A 21,574-nucleotide genomic window follows, 5' to 3' on the forward strand; every position below is an offset into this window, starting at 1 on the left:
GCCAACCTTGGAATGGGGCGGTAATTCCCCTTTCCGCCAAGGCGGTGCTGGTATTTTACCGGCATGAACCATGGCGCTAATAGCGCCATAGTTCTCCGCCATCCGTGTAATGAGGCCCATTGTGTTTGTTGGAGTGAGATGGGACACGTTTGTTCAGAGGGTTTTCCCCATGGTAGACAGGCTAGGGTCCCTCCAGAGGGCAATTTGTCACTTCCTAAACAACTCGACTAGCTCGGCATGATGGTTCCATCACCTGCTCAATCTCACGGCTTCATGTGTGCTCACGGTGCGACATGCAAGGCTCAAGATGAGATGCCTCCAGCTCCACCTGGCATGCTGCTGGGATCAGAAAACGGGGACACAGACAGGCTGCCAATTCCCACAGGCCTTTTACTGGATCTGCTTTGGTGGCTCCTCGACAGCAACGTGGCGGTGGGAGCACCCTTCTCACAGCCAGAGCCAACCCTGGTGGTGATGATGGACTCCGCCCTCCTGGGCTGAGGAGCAACTATGGACGAATACGCGATTCACGATTTATGGTCCTGGGCGGAGGTCCTCTTTCATATGAACCATTTGGAGCTCAGAGCATTGGGCCTGGCTCCTAGAGCCTTCTTGGCTGTCCTCAGGGGGAAGACGGTTCTGGTCAGGAACGACAACTCGACAACAACTCTGTTGGTATCTCGGAGCAGGCACTGGAGTGGCTGACTTCCTTCCTCAATGACTGTCCCTCCCACGGTCAACTACTCCATCCTCATAAAACGGCTCCACAAAACCCTTGGTATCTCGGAGCGGGCACTGGACTGGCTGATCTCCTTCCTCAATGACCGTCCCTGCCACGTTATTCTGGGCTCTTTCTCCTCTCCAACCTCTATCTCCACATGTGGCGTCCTCCAGGGCTCCAACCTTTCCCCTTGGCTGTTTAAAATCTATCTTGCTCTGCTTGTACACCTAATTTTAACCTTCTCCCCTAAGTTCCAGTGTTACGCAGATGACACAAATCTTCTTCAAAATTCCCTCTGATCCTCTCCTTTCTTCACATCATTCCTGACTGCCTCTCTGTCATCCAGTCCTGGTGTGCCTCCAATGATCTCTGCCTCAATGCCAGCATGACTGAGATCTCCTGCTCCCTCTTTCTTCCGCTTACTCTGGCCACTGTCTATGGGTTCTCCCCCTTCTCCTTCATCTGAAGCCAAAAACCTTGGAGTCATCTTCGACTCCTCTCTTTCCTTCCTCCCTCACATCCAGGACCTTGCCAAGAAGGCCCATTTTCAACTCCACCTCCTCAACGGAATCCTTCCTTTCCTCACTTTCCCCCTGAAGCTCAATGTCTCTAGAGCTCTGGTACTCTCTAGGCTAGACTACTGACTAGCCTCTTTCTTAATCTTCCTTCTTCCTCTCTACGTCCCCTACAGCTAATCCAGAACAGGGCTGTGAGGCTTACACTTGGCCTCAAGTCCAGGTACTGCATTTCTCCAGTCCTAAAATCTCTCCTCTGGCTGCCGGTTGCTGCATGGATCAAATTCAAATCCCTCTGCATCATCCATAAGGCTGTCTGGGGCCAGGGACCACGCTATCTACAACTGGCTATCACTAAATACTCTCCCTCCAGATCTTTATGTCCTCCGGCACCAACTCCCTGCGTGCCAAGCGCTTTGCTAAACAGCAAGCTGGTGGCTGATCTCTTTCCTCAGCTGGCTCCCTCCTATGGAACAGCCGCCCCCTTCCTCTTCGTCTTCAGCCGGATCTGCTCAAATTCTGTAATCTCCGCAAGACTTTCCTTTTCACCTCCTCCTTCCCCCTCTCCCTGCTTTGCTAATCCCCACAGTCGCTGAGATTGGTGACCAGGGCCCTTATGTGTTCACCTGGGTCCTGACCTCCCACCCCCAATCACCTTCAGCCTGTGCCCACTCCAAGCACTTGCCTTGGGTGCCCACTTGCCTGTGCTATCACAGGCCTGCACTTATTTATTGCCAGTTGACCACTCTTACCAAGTGATTTCTGCACTTAACTTCTGCTTGCAACTTACTCCCTAGCACTTCCCTCTGTGGTACCTACCTCCACCCTCTCTCATCCCTTCTATCTCCCCGCACTTTCAGATTCTGAATGCTCACAAGGCCCAGTAGGACCGCCTCTCTCTTTTATTGTTATATTTGCCTTCATTCACATGTTCCCTCCTCGTTGCTCTGCAGGCACTTTGAAACACAATTTACTTGATGTATAAGCGCCTTACAAATGCGCAATAAAATAAATAAAAAATAAACAAACACACTGTGTATAGGCGCATTATAAATACCCAATCAATCAATCCCCTCCATCCGGGAGTGGGAGTTGTCGGAGGGGACCTGGATCTCAGGGTTCCATCTTCCGGGGGACAGAAATGAGGAGATGGACAAGCTCAGCTGCTTGGGGTTCAACACTTACTAGTGGGAATTACACACCAACTCCTTGTTACCTCTCTTCCAGATGTGGGGGTTTCCGGATATGGACTTATTTGCATCGCCTCAGAACTACAAATGCCCCCTCTGCTTCTTGAGTGGGTCAGGGATCCCTGGGGTATGCATTCCAGCTTTGCTGGCCCGGCTGCCAGTGCAGTGCATTTCTTCCACCTCTGTTGCTCCAGCGGACCCCCTGCAAGTTTCGTGCCTCGGTGGGCTGCAGCCCCCTCCCCCACTTGCTGTCGAGAGCGTGGTTCTCAGACCTCTTCCAGCTCCAGTCTTAGGGGCCAATCCATCTTCCGATCCCCAGCAGGGGTTTTCCCACTCAGCAACATGGGGCTGTGGAAAACCCGGATTGGCCCAATTGGCACTCTCGGCCTAGCTCCTGATCAGCTAAAACGTCATCAATCACTGTTCTCTGAAGGTAAGTGGGAGATCATTACAGGAGGACAGGAGGCCGTCCATGCGCTCAAAGTACAAGAGTAAGTGGACTAGGTTTCGCCACTGGGTATGTGGGGAGAGTACTGACCCCCTATCTTGCTCCTTGGACGAGGTGTTGTCTTTTTCTGCACACCTGGCTCAGTCAGATGTCCAGCTGGATACTTGCTGCACTTACTTGGAGGCCATTGGGGCGTACAAGAATATGCCAGATCAGACTTTCTGAGTGGCTAACCCAGTGGTGAAGGCCCATCCCAAAGGCCTGTCCAGATTGTTCCCTCCTATAGAGGAGGAGCCGACTTCCTCTACCGGAAGTCCTGCCCCATTTTGCCTATATTAGGCAACCGGAAATAGCGACATGCGCAATGCCAGTGATGGTACCTATACCGCGAAAAGTCCTTGAAACAAGGTATCCATTGAGAAAACCCTATATGATGTACCCACAAAGAAATGACAGGAAATTACGGAAGAAGTGTGAAGATGAATGAAAGAGGAGACTGGTGACATCATATGAAGCAGAGATGACACACCCAGAAGAGATGTCAATGAAGAGAGCACATAGGCCTTATAGAATCTGATGGCGAAGTAAAGAATCGAGCAACATTTCATGAGCAAAATGAAGATTGCACGTGTTTAGAGCACTGAAGAAAAATGCAAAGCCATTTTATAATTGTACAGATGCAGTAACGCAAGTACACTAAGTAATCATAAGGCTGGCTATACGTAGTGAATAGACTGCAGGCGGATGTGTTTTAGCAAACTTGGGCTGAAAGTGTGGCGCAGTTAAAGAAAACAGCTGACGGCGAAAGAAGATTTGAGAAGGCTTGTCTGGCCCAGTGTCAAGAGTTGGGGCAGCCAAGAAACTGGTTAGCTATTCGGAAGATACAATGAACGTGAGAAGCAAGACGGGCTCCTGTTGAGGTGTAATGGAAAAACACTAGAAGTGCCAGGTTTTATTAATTTGATAGTGTTAAATACGAAGAAGGAGCTCAAAACGTGGTCTCCTGCCACATGGTCAGATGAAAATAGACTTTGTGCAAGCTACACCGAGACCAGAAGATAAGGCCATATTCGCACTCCCTTTTATTCTCAGGCACAGTGATCCTTTGCAAGGCTGAGTTCAAAGAACTAATTGAATGGCAGACAGTAGGAGTGAGGATGGATGTTGGGCTGATTGAGTGGGGAGGTATGGTCAAGTCCAACCCTCCAGCACCTGGGGTACCAGCTTGTGTGCTGCTAGCAAGTGGAATATTCCAGAAGGGTACAAGCGTGCCAACCAAGTGTAGAGGGCCACGTAGCAAAGAGCCCTATAGTTTGAAAGCCAATGAAGCGTGTATTGTTATGACACAGAAGATGACTTGCACTAGGGGTGGGCATAGCTGTCCATCTGACAATAGAGACCCAATCACAACCCATCCCGATATAGGAAGTATAGCTAGATGTTCCCCTTAAGCCTATCACAAACCCCTGTAGGTTTTCTTATTTTGCCACGTAGTGTGACGTCAATGATGACAAGTATTTGCTATAAAACTGTGTTTTTTCATGTGAATCATTGAGAATACTTGTTCGGCTTCCGTTGATTCCTGTTGTACTCCCTGTTTTAGATCATTGTTAATATAACAGCCACAGTTTTGCCAATTTTCTGAGTCAGTCTGATTGTTGGTGCGATAGTAGCATCTGCTTCCCCATCCATCCATAGAGTGCTAACTCGTTTTAAAGGGCCGACGGGTTCACTCTGGTCCATAAGCCCCATTTCATCTGGGATCTGAATGTGGTTTTCGCCAACCCCTTCAACGTTTGACATCAGGTTGGTTATGCTTAAGGCAGTCCTGCTTGTGGCTCTCAGCCTCGACCGTACAATCAGCGAGCTGCAGGCGCTGTCGTTGTGTGAACCCTTTACCACTTTCCACAGCGACATGGTCATCTTGCGCACTCAACCAAACCTCTTGCCCAAGTTGGTCTCACCATTCCACTTAAACCCGGAAATCTGCTTGCAGGAGTTCTTTCTGAATCCACAGTCAGAGGCGGAGAGGGCCCTGCACTCCCTAGATCTGCGGATAGTGGTCAAGTTCTACCTCTCCTGGACGAGATCTTTCTGGAAGTTGGAAGCCCTGTTCATCACATTCAGGGTGCAGCCCCTGCTCCCAGGCCTCTAAGGCCTCCATCGCCCGTTGGATGGTCCAGGTCATTTCAGAACCGTATGTGGCCATAGGAAAAACATTGCTGACAGGGATCCACACCTACGCAGTCAGGGCCAAAGCTACTGCGGTCGCCTTTTAGAGGCATGCATATTTTAGGAAGTCATTAGTAAGGCAGCTACATGGGCCACTCCGTCCGCTTTCTGTAAACACTACTCAGTGGACACCTGCTCCAGGTGGGCTGCAGAGTTTAGTCAGGCGGTTCTGAGGAACCTTTTCGCTTCTTCTTCTTCAGTATGAGGCATATTATAATTATTATAATTGGTCATTTAAGACGCGCTCAGTACCCAGAGGTTTCCAAGCGTGGACCCGGGGATCGAACCTATTTTTCTATGCGTCGTCTTGCTTCCAAGGCGATCGTGTTGCCCCTGAGCTATCCTCCCGAGACAGCAACACCCAGCTATCTTCGGTGGAATCAGCCACACGGATGGAGGAAAGGGGACGGGATGTATGAGTAATTAAAGATACTCACCGTAGTGAATAGAGTACTCATAGTCTTTAGTCCCCTTTCCTCCATGCATCCCACCCACCTTCCCCTGCTAGCCAGGGGCTAAGATTGTCAGTACAGCCAGGTATTCAAGTGTCCGATATGTCAAAATGGAACTTAGGTGAGGCGCTGGAGGGCGGGGCCTTGATGGGCATTCCTACGCCCAGGGCCGCGCTCCCACGCTCTATACTAAATTTAAAGGGGTAGCTCACATGTTTTGCTGCCAAAGGTTCTGGTACCATCCATATGTTGGAGAAGCCCACAAGGATGGAGGAAAGGGGACTAAGGACTATGAGTACTCTAGTCAATACACTGAGTAACTTTCATTACTCAAACCCCCAATGTTGCCATATTAAATTGGCTGTTTTTTTATAGTAGAGCTCTCCCTCCTCTTGTGCGATGCTTAAAGTTATTGAGGACCTGTGTGTACTGAGGCCTGTGCTGTCCAGTGATTGGGCCACAGGTTGGTGGTCATGTGGTTTGGGTGGGCGTTGGTCTGAGGTTTCATAAAGGCCTGCTGCAGTTTGGATTTCAGTAAGACTGTGCACAGGTGTGGGTTCCCCTCTCCTCCTTGAATACCTGCTATGATTGTCTGTGTCAACTGGGTTCCTTCGCTCTTTCAGCATGTGAATCTGGAGCAAAGACAGCCTTTGGTAGGTAGGGGCTACTGCCTGTTGCTTTTTTATTGTCTTTTTCTCAGGGAATTCATTTGTAACTTTGTGATCACTGCAAAACTGGTGGAGCTGTTCACTGTTGGGTCAAAACAAACATTGTATCTGGGTGACTTCTGCGGACTGCCTGAGTATACGTTCCAATATAGAAGGTTTCCCTGTGCCTCAGCACAGAGGGAGAACATCTATTACCTTGCAAATCAGGGCATGTGACATGTTGCAACATTATTCCCTTACATGAGGAGGCTTCAGTTTCTTGATGTATGTGTCTGCCTCGCTATGGGGCTTGAATGACTCGCCTAGTGTGCAAGCCTCACAAGAAGGAGTATTGTTAAGGGGGCTGGGCATTCTTTTTCCCTTGGTGTGGTCCCTGACATGAGTATGTTTGGTGGGGGCATGAAAGACCCTGTTTTTACTCCATTGGTAGTTTTGTATATTTGTAGGGGTGCTAGAGGAGTGAGCACTCCTACACTAGCTCCTCAGGTGGTCATGGATGTCTGTTATAGGGATAAGGATAAGATCATTTCTGTGTCTGCCCCTTAAGTGGTATTTGGTGCCTATCTTAGGGGTAAGGATTTGAGCCCTCCTGTGACTGCCCCTTTGAAGGTCTTGGGTGTCTGTCAGGGGGATATGGACATCAGTACTCCTGTGACTACCTCCTGCCTTAGTGGGGAGACTTAATGGCATCTGGTGATCCCATATATAACACAACACTATCAATCCCCAAGGTCAGTCAGGCGGGGCCCTTTGTCAAAGTATCCTAAAAGAATGGCCGATATGGTGTTACCTGCGATTTTTTAATTCATGGTCTAGTAATAACAAAGCAGTTAATATGATGTTTGTAGCTGATCCTAGAAATATCTCTTGGTTCCCCTTTTCCTTTAACTACTGTGCTAAATAGTTGTCATAGTTTTGTGCCATCTCTCATTAGAAAATGTTTCCTCAGACTGCATTCAATTCACTAAGCAAATTTCATTATGGGATGATGCATTGATTTATTTAAAGCTGACTTTGAAACTTTGGTGCACATGGTTTGTCTGTGACATCCCCTGTTTAAGTGGCATTTGCCATGGACATTCGTTTTGTAATCTGCACCCAGTTAATTTGAAATGGAACCTTTTTTTGGTCGATATACTCACACAGTAGTTTTTGATTAATGTAATTACATTGCTTTTCAGAATATTATTTGATCAAATATTTATTTGTATTAATGTATTTTGATTTATATAGTGCTTTCGGCAAAAAGGGGGTACTATATTAAACAATCAGTTACAAAAACTAGGAAAGATGAAAAAATCTACAAAAAATCAAAATGTCAGTGGTTAAGAAAAGGAGAAGAAAGTAAGTGAGGTGTGGAATGAACAAAGAGTGGCAGCTGAACTTAAGAAGAGAGAGAGAGAGAGCATTTCAAAGCTTAGGACCAAGAAAATAAATGGTTCTACGTGATATTTCCGCATATGTAAGACCGAACACATATTGTGCTACCCTCAATATGCAGAAATGTGACATTACATGACCCTCAAACCTACACCCCCATGAATCTGATCCCCTGCCACCTCGATCCCTCCCACACTGGTAGTATGTTTTGTAACTCATTTCCTCCCCCTCTGCCCCCCTACACTTCCAAAAGCCTTTCTTCCATCCCACCCTCCACCACAGACACACAAACAGGCAAGCAAACACGCACACACTTACATTTAACCACCCCACGCCACCCTCCCCAAACATTACTCACACACACACAACAATCAAAAAAACTTCACAAAACACCTCAGTCACCCACATCACCCCTCGTCCGGCAGTGCCTTCAAGTTCCTGCACGCACTCTTGCGCCTTGTAGAGGGTGACAGTTCGATTCATAAAGACTGCTCAGAGAGGTCTTTATGAATGGTATTTCGAAATCAGTCTTTTAAGAAAGCGATTTTATTAAATTGATTTCTTCACTTAATACCAAATAAACAGAACTGAAACATGATTGAGCACATCGGGAGAAAGGAATAGGTAAGTGATAATAAGAAACACTTGGTATCTCGGAATGGGCACTGGATTGGCTGTCCTATTTCCTCACTAACCTCTCTTCTCAACTCATCCTGGGCCCCTTCTCCTCTCCTCCTTCCATTTTCACCTGTGGTGTCCCCCAGGGCTCTATTCTCTCTGCCAGGCTTTTTAACATCTACCTTGCTCTCCTTTCACGCCCCAACTCCTCTTTCTCTTCCAACTTCCAGTGTAACACAGAAGACACACAGCTCTACTTCAGACTCCCTGCTGACCCTCTTGCGCGCTCCATCGTCCCTGACTGCCTATCTGCCTCCCAGTCCTGGTGTGCCTCCAATGATCTCTGCATCAACACCTGTAAAACTGAGATGCTTCCCTCCTTCTTCCCCTCACTCTGGCCTTCCTCCTTGGGCTCTCCCCTGCGCCTTCTACTGAAGCCAGAAACCTTGGATTCAGTAGAAGTGTTCTTACCTCACACTCAGGACATTGCCAAGAAGTCCAACTTTCAGCTCTTTGTTCTCAAAGGAATATGACATTTTCTCACTTTCCATCAGTGGCTCAATGTGACTCAAGCCCTGGTTCTCTCTAGACTTCACTACTGCAACAGCCCCTCCTGAATCTTCCTTCTTCCACTCTACAAACACTCCAGCTTATTCAGAATAGGGCAGCGAGAATGATCCTTGGCCTTAAGCCCAGGGACTGCATCTCTCCTGCACTAAATTCACTGGCTTCCGGTTGCTGCACAGATTAAATTCAAATTCTTCTGCGTCATCCACAAGGCTGTCTGTGCCCAGGGACCACACTATCTTCAACTTTACTAAATACTCTCCCACTAGACCACTTTGCTCCTCTGGCACCAACTCTTTTGTGTGTAAAGCGTTTTTGCTAAACAGAGGGCAGGGGGTTGCTCACTTTCCTCTGCAGGCTTCCTTCTTTGGAACAGCTTCCCCCTCCCCCTGCGTCTTGAACAGGCTCTTCTCAAATTGTGCTAGCTCCTTAAGACTTTCCTCTTTTCCTCCTCCTTCCCTCCTTCTCTCCTCTGCTAATACCACAGTTGCTAAATCAGTGTCCTTGGTCCTTATGCATACTCAGGACCGTGACCTCCCACACCAATGCATCCCAGCTCCTCTCTCTACACAGCACTTGCATCTGCGCACCCTCCGTATGGCTCGCACTTACACCTCCCGCCGCCCAAGCTGTGTAGCACTCAACATTCGTAGCACTTCGTCTATGGTTCACCCATGAACTCGGACTCCCCAGCACGTACCCCCGCTCCCCTCTTCCTTTCTGCACTTGCACGTTCTAAATACTCACAAGGCATAGTAGGTTTGTCCCTCTCCCTCTACCCCCCTCTGCTCTTAATTATTGTGTTGTAATGTACTTCCTGCCCTCTCACCCTGCCTGCCCTGTGGGCGCTTTGAAACAGTATTTTCTTATTGTATAAGCGCCTAACAAGCATACAATAAATAAATTAAATAAAGGCATTGAAGATAATTACATTGATTATAGGGCAAAAGCAGCCAACGTAGATAGGTAACAGCCAGCCCATGGACACATTTAAAGACAATGCAAGGATGAGAAGAGAAAGGAACCAATGAAGAGAAGAGAAGGAGAAACATCAAAGCACAAAGGCCAATAAAAGAGTGGATGCACAGAAGAATTACAAATAGATTGTAAGAGGGGAAGAGCGTTAGTAATTAGACCAAGGACAAGAGAAGAACAATAATCAAGTTGTGCAAATATCAAAGTCAAAATAAGTGTGTTGGTAGCCTGAATAGTAAGGAAAGAGTGACTTCTTCTAATATTGTCAAGTTGAAACTGAAAAGTACGAGTCAAAGAAGAAATGTGAGCGGAAAAAGATAGGGAGGGAGCAAAAATAACATCAAGAATACAAGCAGAAGAATGGAGGGGAAGCAAAATGGGTGAGAGAGTGGGACAGGTATAAGGTGACAGAACAAGAAAGGCATTTCTGTTTTAGATTAATTGAGATGGAGTGGAAAGCATCCAGAGTCTGTCAGCAGATAGACCCCTGGAAATTGTGCCATACACGGGATCAGAAAACGAGTAAAAGAAATATAAGTTTTAAGAAACATCTGCATAGAAGTTACAGCTTAAACCATAAAAGGAGATGATAGAAGAAAGAGAAGTAGTGTAGAGTAGTAAAGGACCCAAAAATGAGCCCTGTGGCACACCACAACATAGTGGGGAGAGGGGAGGAAAAGTCAGTCACCCGCCCAAGTGACAGAATAATATTAATCAGAAAGGAAGGATGACAGCCAGGACAGAAGAGAATCCAAGATAACGAAAGAGGAAAGGGATGAACAAAGAAGAGCATGATTCACGACGTTGAAAGCTGCGGACGAATCCATTATAATAAAATGGGATTACAGTCTATTGTGCAGATCAGAAGTAATAACATCAGTAACATGAAAGAGTGCTGTTTCAGTAGAAGGAGCCGAACATACACCAAACTGTAGGAAAGATAAGACAGAGTGAGCCTTAAGATAGCAAGACAACGGAGTGTGCTCTGTGCATTCCAGGAAGAACATATATCGGCTGATAGAGGAAAGAGATAGGTTCCAAGAGGGCTTTTTAAGACAATGAAGAATCGAGGTGTGTTTAAATGAGGAAGAAAATACACCAAGAGAGGAAGAACAATGAATGAGAGACACAAGATAAGGAAGAAGACAACGAAAGGCTGAATGAATAAATGTTCATAGGAAAGGTTGCTGTTCTCTGAAAATAATACATTCTACTGGTAGCATTCATTCTAACCTATATAAAAAAAAATGTAACCTACATTTTACTAAAAATGATCAAGAATTACAAGAAACCTGGATAAATACACTACATGCTTTGTTGTTTTTTTTACGCACATGTTACCACAAATATTCACAGCTGTAAATTATCCCTCGTCACAGACCACTGCTCCACTGGGCAATATTTTTCCAAAATCACCCGCGGATTTACCATTGGCACTTAATATTACCAGGGGAAATTATTTCAGCTGTTCAAATACGGCCACTGTAACACATATGTTACTTCTTTTCCAGCCACTAAATGAATGCCGCCACTAAATGAATGCCACAGGTTTAAATAATGACTGTGTTATAAAATATTGTCAGCCCTAACTGGCTTGCAGCAGAGCCCTCTCCTCCAGCATTACCTAAGTGATACCTGTGCACACATGACACATTCTTCACACCACAGTAGATGGCTGTTTATATTTTTAAACCAACTCATATTTGATCTTTTGTTCGGTGGTAGATCAACCATTGCTGTGCATTATTTTGTTCCACGAGGGAGCTAGCTGGTGCTCACAATAAGCTCTGGGGCTATTGTTATAGCGATAAGCACCCATTCTCGGGGCTTCACCGGGTGGTAACGGCCCGGGGTCCTAAGTTATAGGGCCAAGCAAAGCGATGCATACAGAATGGGTTCTGATTGCTGTTAGCACCCCAAAGCTAAACCTTTAAATGTGTGTGAATCAGCGAGTTGCAGGGTGCAGCCCGTTGACCCATACAAAGGCATCCTCCTCACTTATCATGGCCGCCATGGAACTGGAAGTCGCGGGTCCAATGCATAGTAGCCCCTCTTGCATTTCCATGGAGCCATCTGTGGATCGGGTGGCGCTGCAGCAGGCAAGTGGAGGTTGACAGGATCGGATCAGGGGCTGACAAGGAAGGTGACGAGGAGAGCTGGGAGCGGAGGGAAGATGGCCAGTAGGGGCCTTTTCTGTCCCGCTCGCTCAAAACCCGGGCTTGGATCGTAAGATTCAGCCCAGGGTTTGAGCAACCTAATTGGTTGGCTCACCCACCAAGGTTGCTAATACTACTATCAGTAACACATAATAGTGGATTTTAAGAGTGGACAACATTTTTCACTTCTGGATGGGCAGCTGGGGTAAATGCCAGTTACTTCTTACATCATTTCTTTCTATCCTTTCTCTAATGAAGTCTCCATTTTAAAATTAGAATTCATTGGCATGTTTTGGCAAATGTATACAGAATGTAAGTATAGGAAGCTGACCACACCGATAGAATTTTGGGAACCTATGCATCCATACCCAAGTTCATCAGTTTTCTGTCTGTCGTACATGAACTTCATATACATAGTTACAGGTGAATGTGCATGGCGATATTGTAAACTATATACTATGTTCATTTCATACAATAATTTTGTATTTAACTTACATTCACATTTTACAATATATATAAAAACACAGTATAGTTACAACAAGTTGTAGAGAGAAGAGCATGTGTGAAATGTGCATGTGTGAAATGTGAACAAGCGGAGATTATTTCCTTCGCCCTACACAGAACATTTCTTTTTATGCAACAAACCTCCCAACTGGATCCATTGGGACAATTACCATGAGACAGTGATGCAAACAGAAACTGTAATTGAGTCATGAACGAAATCTTAGCAACAACCCCAAACTGGATGGACTCCATGTGCTTTACTTTACCAGTACCAGACAAGTGACAAAAAGTACTCAATAACTACATTCTCATGCAAAGAGAATCTGTTAAACACTATAGGGGCAGTTACAGCAATTATAACACTATACATTAAGAAAACATGCACAATATTTTTATTAGATTAGGGAATGTAATAAACTGCCTAGAATTATGCTCTCAGGAACTGCTATGCCCGAAACACATTTAAGCATGACAAGGTCATAGGTTGCAAATGTATAAAACCTATATTTCAAAGGTGATATGTCTGATTCCATATTAATTAACGGCTTAACTGTACATGCATAGAAGGTGTTTTCCATTGTTCAGTAAGTCTAATCTGCAGATGATTTATCCTTAAATCATGACACACCTATAGGTACAATAAGAGGGAATGTTTAGAAACTGACCCTACATTAATTGCATATATGGTGTGGTTACAAAAGAACAGATTTCCACTATAATGATTGGCTCTTCGGTATGAATCTGCAGCTACGTATTCTTTGTTACACTTTTTATTCTCTTCTTCTGTTTTATAAAGTCCTGATTATTTATAGTATGTCTTAGGTTATATTGCTATCAACATTTTAATACGAGGAGTTGGGCTAAAAAATTATGCAATTTGTATTCCGCCATTGATTTTAACAGGGACTGCTCCTTAACTTTGTTAGCTTTTATGCACGCACGCTATCACGCTCTTTTGTTAAGCAAATGGAAACCTTGAACTTATCATTTAAATCATTAAAAGGAAGTTTATTTTGGACAATGTATAGCTTTATAATATTAAGTGATCTCATTTTCTTGTATTCCTTTCTTTTAGGTGTGGGGACATGATTGTAGCTGTAAATGGGATTTCAACTGTGGGTATGAGCCATTCTGCGCTTGTTCCAACGCTGAAAGAGCAGAGAAATAAACTTTCACTCACTGTGATCTCCTGGCCCGGAAGCCTAGTGTAGATCATTGGAAACAGTTAGGGTCAGGCAGCATATTTTTGCTTCTGAATTCTACATTTTAGCCAAATGTGTCACTGCTGCTACAGCTGATATTGAGTGGGAACAAACTGCTGCTGCATTCAAGTTTACAGGTTATTGCGTCCACAGAATGAAGTTCTTCCTGTGTTTAAGGAACATATTCCTACAGTGTTTTCTGACATTCATTTTTTTTAAAGTTCACATTTAGAAATACACTTTAGAGTTAAGAGGTTGGAAAGTGAATGAAATGCATTTCTTCTGTAGGCTGGTTTAAAAATGGCATTTAGACGTTATAAAGACGATAATTCTGAACTTTTGGGAGGATACGAGTTGCCAGAATTAGTGTGTTGTTGATGTTGTACATCAGTATCTGTGAGTGACTCCTTCTGATCTCTTAAATAATTTCACATGTGTACGTATGTGTGCACGTATGTCATAAACATGTAGAAAGACCATAGGGACATTTGTTGAATGTATTTATAGAGTGCTTCCAGGCTGGGCCTGGAGACCCCTCATTAAAGTAGTTTAACTACATAAAGAAAGCATGGAAGCTACCAATGTTACAGGAGAGATACCATTAAGGTTGTGTGTTTCGTGCTAACCAAGCATAATATAAAGAACGTTAGTCTGAAGAATACAACACATTGATATCATAGTCAGGCAAATGTTGCAGTTTATTTATTTGCATTCATGCCCAAAAAGACTTCACCATAGACCAACATGGTCCAAAAAAGGAAGCAATATGTACAACAGATCTCCACAGCTTGTCAAAATGTTGCACATATTACAAAAGCTTACCAGCACACTGGAGTACAATCAATTGGGCTGGCTGATTGAGATGGAACATGACAAATCAAATAGGTTTTATCAGTGATATTCATAATCTGCATGTGCTTCAGCCCCAAACGTCTCCATGAAACACAACTGATGTCGACATTGGCAACATCCCTGATTGTCTTTTTAGAAGGGGTAATTGATATTTTGCATTTCTCTGTCAACCAAAAATGTAATCACAATGAAATTACATTAAACATCACATGTTTTTACAAGTTTGGTAAGATCTTCTAAAAACATTTACCACATAACACACAGCTTCGTACATTATTTTTCAGCTGAAATGTTGTAGTTTTTAGCTATATATTCTATAATTGCATCACTTTCATCTTGATTAGTATGTGTTGATCCAAGTCACATAGCAGCATCTCTTTGACATAAACCTGACTTATTAAACAGAAGTTGAAGCCACAGAACCCAAAGGAGACAATCAAGGACCCAAATATATGCATTTTCATTTACAATTATTTTTCATTTTACATGTACGTTTCTTGCTCTATATTTTTCCCATTCTCCACAGCCAAGTACATTTATTCTCATACTTGTAATCTATTTTCTAAAGTGAGATTATCCTATAAGGAAAAGATATTTTTCTACTGTGATCTTGACCTCCTTCAAAAGGCTTATGGGTGAGAGGCCTACATTACACTCCCAGTTCACCAAAACAGATGTATTGGACATTTAATAGTTTAATAACTTTCATCATGTGGGATCTGTTCTAGATTAGATGATTTGGATTAACCGGATAGCCAATTGGGAACTCCTATTCACGTTGGAATAATGGGGATAAATCAGGAGTGTAAGTCTAGTAAGCAATATCAACTGTTAAATAATTGAAGATTTAGATTGGCCCTGATTGCCTGCCCAAGATCCCAGTTTGAACAATGTAAGATAATTGAAGGAGTCTTTCTTAAAAAGGGGTACAATAATGTCATGGCTTCACATCTCTGGGGCATCAATAACTCTTTTGCTTCTGCAATGTTATTAAGTACTAATGCCAACACATCCAGATCAACATAATAAAGTTTAAGGATAAACAACGAGCCCATGCTGCTTTCCACCACTTTGTAGAATGACATCAACTCAACATCTCCCTAAAACTGAGTATGTAAAGTTCAATGTCTTTAAAACTCAAAGTTCTTTGAGAAGCATCACAGACATACATACATTTGGAGAAATGGCCAACCCCTTGTTTAGGGGAAATCCCATACAGGAGTACATGTGTGTTCCAAAGGCTTCCATGTGCCAAGACCGGAGTGCATCTTTAGACCATACTACTTCTAATAGTTGATCCCAACGACCTCGTGTGTGTACTTTCTTTTTTAAACCTTTTTTGTACTCACATTTGAGAGCATAAATAATTCCTTCTGAGTTCTTATTCTTCCATATAGGCCTATTGTGATCCATCTTAACTTTTCCTCAATCAGAATCGATCCAGGATAGTGACTTTCACTAACTTTCCTTTAGACTACGACAAATAGTGTATAAAAAGTCTCAGATTTGTACGACTGAATCAGAGGGCCATGTTTCAGATAGGACAGAATCATGCATATTCTCAATTCTTTCCGATGAGAGGGCAGCCTACAATTGATGGCTTATTGTGCACATGTGGGGATTATTTTTCCATATAACATTTTGATTTTGCATTTTCACATAAAAATGTCTTTTAAAGGAGTTACAATCTACAAAAAGTATAATCTATCATACAATATATATTTATTGATCCATGAGTTACACTGGCAGGGAAAATACTAGGATATCAATTATTTAACTGGCTTACATGATTACATGAAGCGAAATCTGCTTGTTTTGCCCTCTTGTCTGCTATTTTAGCAAGGTATGTGGATGTAGTTGATGGTATTTTCAAGAAGCAATGCAGAATCTCATCATCATTGTCTAGTGGGTTCATATGCGTTAGTTTTGCATTATAGTCTCAAATGACATCCTACTACAGCCAGTATTGTGTCTGATCTTTCAGGTGGTCTGTTTCTTGGAGACAGATCACATACACTTCCAAGAGGTGTCTACCATTTATGGCATTGGCCCCATCGTACCCTCCATGTTCTATATTCTTATCCCTGCAGTATTCCATGATGGCATACTTAAATGCTGTGTTCCACTCAAATGTCATGTAACGATAGTAGGCTTATGTTGGTGTATGTGATTAATCTATCCATAAAAGTCATCCTTGGCTTGCTTGGAGAATAACAGCACCTGACAATCTTTTAATGCCATATCCAATTCACCCTCATCTAGGTTCTTGACCTCCCGCCCCCTACTCTGCAAAGACGGTGACCAGCACAAGATAAACAGTGAGGCATGCTTCCTAAATTTGAAAAAAACATTATTAGAGAGATCTATTATGCCAAAAGCAATCTCTTGTATCAATTGTTATTGTTTTTGTTTGTTTTGTTTTTTTGCATTTATATATCACTACAAACCCTCAGGCATCTGAGCGCTGCTTACCCACGATGTGTGGTGCTCATTTATTGACCTCGGAAGGATGAAAGGCTGAGTTTGGCCCTGCCAGGATTCAAACCTGCGTTGGCAGGCTCTGCATGGATGTCAAAGCGAGTGCTCTACTTGCTGTGCTATCTGACCAGCTATTACCATGGTATTTCCCTTCAAAGGCTGAAATTGGATTCTTTTGGTACCATTCCTTCATTAAGTAAAGCATATTAGAGACGCATTCCAACTATGTGCAGGCATAAACCCTTTGGCCCATTCATGAGATCTCACTACCATGGATTTACTTTGTTTTAGTCGATTTAAAAATTGGAGTGTCTTCGAAATCTTTTAAGCTGTGTATAAACACACATAATTGTTTGAGGCTAGGGAAACTGGTCTTCTAAAATTTGAAGCAATGGATAGGGATGTAACTGCACAAAATAAGCAAAATACCCCTTCTTTAAATATTTTCTTTGTCCAAAGCAGAAGGAGGGGTGTTTGGAGGAAATGAAACACACATCTCCGGAATGTGCTTTCAATATATGTTGTCATAGCTAAGAATCAATAGCGTGCCTTTAAAAAACAGCAAAGAAGAAAGCAATAGAAAAGCCAGCAGCCCCAACTACAACAGCAGTCCTTTCTGGTTTCAGGTAGAATGTTGCAAAGATGATAAAAATGGGAAGGAACTACATTCATAAGGGGTAATTCATATAGAATTTAATTTCTGTGTGAAGGTTACACCTCTGTAAGTTACACAAACATCTGGTTGAACCTTTTGCATGAAATGATATTCACAAAGGTCATGAGTCAATATAGACACAACCTATCGTCAGTGTAAAAAAAAGTGTAAAGTGTGCCTGACTGATAAGATAAAGCAAACAGCAGTGGAATTATGTGTTAATGCATTTCCATTGATTTAAATTCATGGGATAGCAAATACAGTTGTCTCACAAAATGAAACAAAAATACACTGCAAAATGATCATTCATAGTCAAAACAGCATAGCAAAACAATCAAAATGAATAAGTATATTTTAGCTAATAAAGTGTTATAAGTTAAGAAATATTGCAAAATGGGCATGCATGATATGTCGGCACTGAACCCATAAAAGGCTAGCACATGATTTTCCAACGTTAAGAGACATTTAGATGAGGGGATGAGATTGAATGTAGCACATAGTATATTTATCAATGCATATCTGTATACATACTATGATATATCTCATAACCCACTTCCAAATGATTTTCCACACAATACATTAGTTGTAAAAAAAAGCTTTCATTCCTTTTGGTGGAATGTAATAGGTTTACATATAATGTCCTTCAAGACTGTGTTCCCTACTTAACAGTGCCATTTACTCAGACTTTCCATAAACTAGGTCCAAGCAGCCCATTCATCAAGATTGCTAATGGAATAGTCTACCGCGTGCAACTATGAAGTGGTAAGACTATGTGTATGCATGAACTAATGTTGCCTACTCTAAACTGCAGAGGCAAATGTGGCGCTCAATGGGCAATCCATCCCATCTACCCAACTCACAGTGCTGCTTAGGTGCAATCATAGAAATGCATTGAAAGACCTTGTCATCTCAATACCAGTAACTACTCAGCAGATGAATTCATTCCGTAGCTAATTTTGTTTGTGCAGATCATTCCCAGGGTGAACCTTGAACCAAATACGCATTGCAAATTATGGCTATATCCATTACTTGAGTTCTACACTAATTGCAGTAATGAATTCTACAATAATTTAAAAAAAACATATCTCAGAAAGAATGGGTGTACTATCACAATTATAAACTATTGATGTGTTATGTTTAAATAGTTCTCAAATAATGTTTAAGATCTTAGGTATCAGGCCTCTACGAAGATGTCATACGTCTAATAAAAGTTGGAATGAAAAAACAACATTAAGCCACCATTTTTGATCACTCAGTTTCATTGGGTTAAGTAAAATATATGTTATTGGTTGTGAGTACCCGTTGCACAACACCGGATATCCCAATACACCAGACCAGCAAAAAATACTGCAGATACTTTATTGAATTTTAACCCCGAACAATATGAGATATTTTCACACCTTAGCTTTATATTTCTGTTGGGCAAATTATCTAAAGGAAACCACTAACACATTTAGAATATTCTTTCCCTAGTAAAATTGACAAAAGGGTTCCACAAATTAGTTTCCAATTCCTCCCTTTCGATCTCTTAAAAGCTTTTATTGTTGACAGCTACTTTTGCATTCATTTTTGTTTTGATGTCTGATTAGACACCCCTTCATTTACTGAACTCTCTCTATTTACTTAATTCGCTCTATAAAAAGAGTATCACAACTACATGTTGACACACTGGTAGTTCAGCCAACTTTGAACTAAAAGTGTTTATCCAAAACTGGTTGCCGAAAATTGACGGCCATACCCTGGCAAATGTATATATTAAGTGCTGTTTTCAGAGAATGCAGGACAGACAAAGGACATTGATCAAAAAAGAGCCAACTTCATTTGAAATCAGTATACCCGATCCACACCTGAAGGCTGTTAGAAATACACTTATGAAATGGAATGTATTAATATGTGTTCCCGTGCTCTTGACACGGTCCAAAATGATTTTTTCGTGGCCTCTCTTTCTCAGACCTTTCAATGTACTGTCTGTTGCTCTCAATAAACTTTGATCCGAGCTACACATTTGTTTCATATATATCATTTCATCAATCATAATATTGATGATAGTCCTTTTAAGATGGTATGGTGTTGTTTATTTATAAAGCGCCTATACATAGGCAGTGCTTCAAATCGCTCAAGCAGGGTGGCAACACGGGGGAAAGAAACAACAGTTGCTCAGAGCCCTTGAAATTCTGAGACGATAATGATCTGCACAGGCAGAGTAAGTAAAAAAGATACATTTAACAGTTTGGATACAGAAAATAGGCCTGGCGGCGATTCTGCAGTTTTTATCAAGTGCACGTTAAGAGGTGAAGACAAGGAAAACAGACAGACTATCTTCAGGCAGAGATGCATTCAGATTGTGCAAGTGCAGGACGGTCAAGGGAGGTGGGGTCCAAGTGCACCCAGTCGGTAGAGGCTGGGATAAGTGCAGAGAGAGAAGCTATCATTGATTTATTCAGAAGTGCAGTGAGTGGTATGGGGTACAGGTCACTGAGGCAAGTGCAAAGAGGACTGACAGGGGTGTCTGCGACCTGTGGGACACTGAGGTACACCAGGCAGCCAGTCAGCAAAGCTGTATGGAAGAGGAGGGAGAGATGAAAAGAGCAGAGAGCTAGGTTAGCAGGGTAGGGGAGAAGAGAGAAGGAGGAGGAGAAGAGAAAGGTCTTGAGGAGTTTCCAGAACTTAAGAATATCAGGCTCAAGACAGAGGATGGCAGGGAGGCTATTCCAGAGGGAGGCGCCTGCGGAGGATTAGGATCCCCCTCAAAATCTCTGCTTGGAGAACCAGCTCACTCGCAGAAGGTTGGAGGTAGATGAGTAGAAGTAGAGGACTCGAGAGGGACAGTATGTCCACTGATTACAAGACATTTAGACTTGGTTGCTCTTTCTCCAGCATTGGATCTTTCATGGATTCACATGCTTAGAATATTCCCTGTCGTCAGACTGGGAACCCTCGGTACATTTATAAAGCCGTTTTCCCTAGGAAAACTTTCAACACTTTTGTGTCCTATCTACAACGTTTTGGGCTGCTTATGCATGCCCCAATAGGACGTAGCGGTATAAATGCCCTGCCCCCGCGGCTCCCTTCAGATTTCAACCATCTTCCAAAGTAGTGGGATCGCCTCGCTTCATCTACTATTTTTTGCTAGGTTGTTTTCGTCGTTTTTCCTAATGTCAGGAAAAGCTCTTTTTCGCCCGTATGCTACATACGTGCTTAAGAAAGTGTATGAAGGAGATGGCCATATGGACTGTATATATTGTCTCTGTAAGGGCTCTAAGACTCTTAAAGACCGGAGTCGGCGGTTGGTGGCTTGGTTAAACGATGGAGCGGGTGCATACCCCCCTTCGGAGGTAGGCTCCACGCGCAGCTTGGCCTCGACAACAAAATCCTTAGGGGCCCCTGCCGTTCAGCATCGGCTGAACCCCCGGTGAAGAAAGCGCGTCCTGCGGAGAAAGGCTCTTCGGAAAAGCATTCCACTAAAGAAGCTTCGCTAAAAGCGAAAACCTTGTCGTCGTCCTCCTCGTATAAGAAGGAGAGAAAGGAAAAGTCAAGATCCTCCTCAGGTGATCATCACAGATCATCCTTGAGTCGAGATGCTGAGAAACACAGGTCAAGTTAAAAAAAAGGCAGGAACGCCTCAAGGATCTGCGCAGATACCACTGTCGTCGACGGGAGGGCGATCGTCGACGCCCTTGCTACCAGTGACGCAGTTGGCTTCTTCAGGTGTTATGCCGCAGGTGACGGCGACAACGACGATGACGGCACTGCAAAATTTAGCCTCGTCAACAGAAACTCCACAGGAGGCCTGGCGACTGGAAATATACGACACAGTTTTGCCGGAATCCTTGTTGCAGCAGGGGGCCTTATTCATATCCTCTGTGGACGACGAGAGTGAGCGGGTGGCTGGACCTGCGGACCTTGGGTTGCAAGGGGTTAGCAGACTGACTCTTATGAGCGGGACAAATATCCCGATTGC

The 21,574-nt window shown here is 43.4% G+C and overlaps 1 protein-coding gene across 3 annotated transcripts in view; it reads left to right on the forward strand.

Moving 5' to 3' along the window:
* The window catches only part of LNX2 (ligand of numb-protein X 2), an 858,121-nt gene extending 838,515 nt beyond the window's left edge, over window positions 1-19,606 (forward strand). For all 3 annotated transcript variants that reach the window (XM_069639047.1, XM_069639049.1, XM_069639048.1), the window contains one exon: window positions 13,502-19,606. In XM_069639047.1, the coding sequence (XP_069495148.1) occupies window positions 13,502-13,637 (136 nt within the window). In that variant the 3' untranslated portion in view covers window positions 13,638-19,606. The remainder of the gene's footprint in view (window positions 1-13,501) is intronic.
* Window positions 19,607-21,574: the final 1,968 nt, after the last annotated feature.

Source organism: Ambystoma mexicanum, chromosome 7q, assembly GCF_040938575.1.
Source record: "Ambystoma mexicanum isolate Mex_15411 chromosome 7q, UKY_AmexF1_1, whole genome shotgun sequence".
Classification (NCBI taxonomy): domain Eukaryota; kingdom Metazoa; phylum Chordata; class Amphibia; order Caudata; family Ambystomatidae; genus Ambystoma; species Ambystoma mexicanum.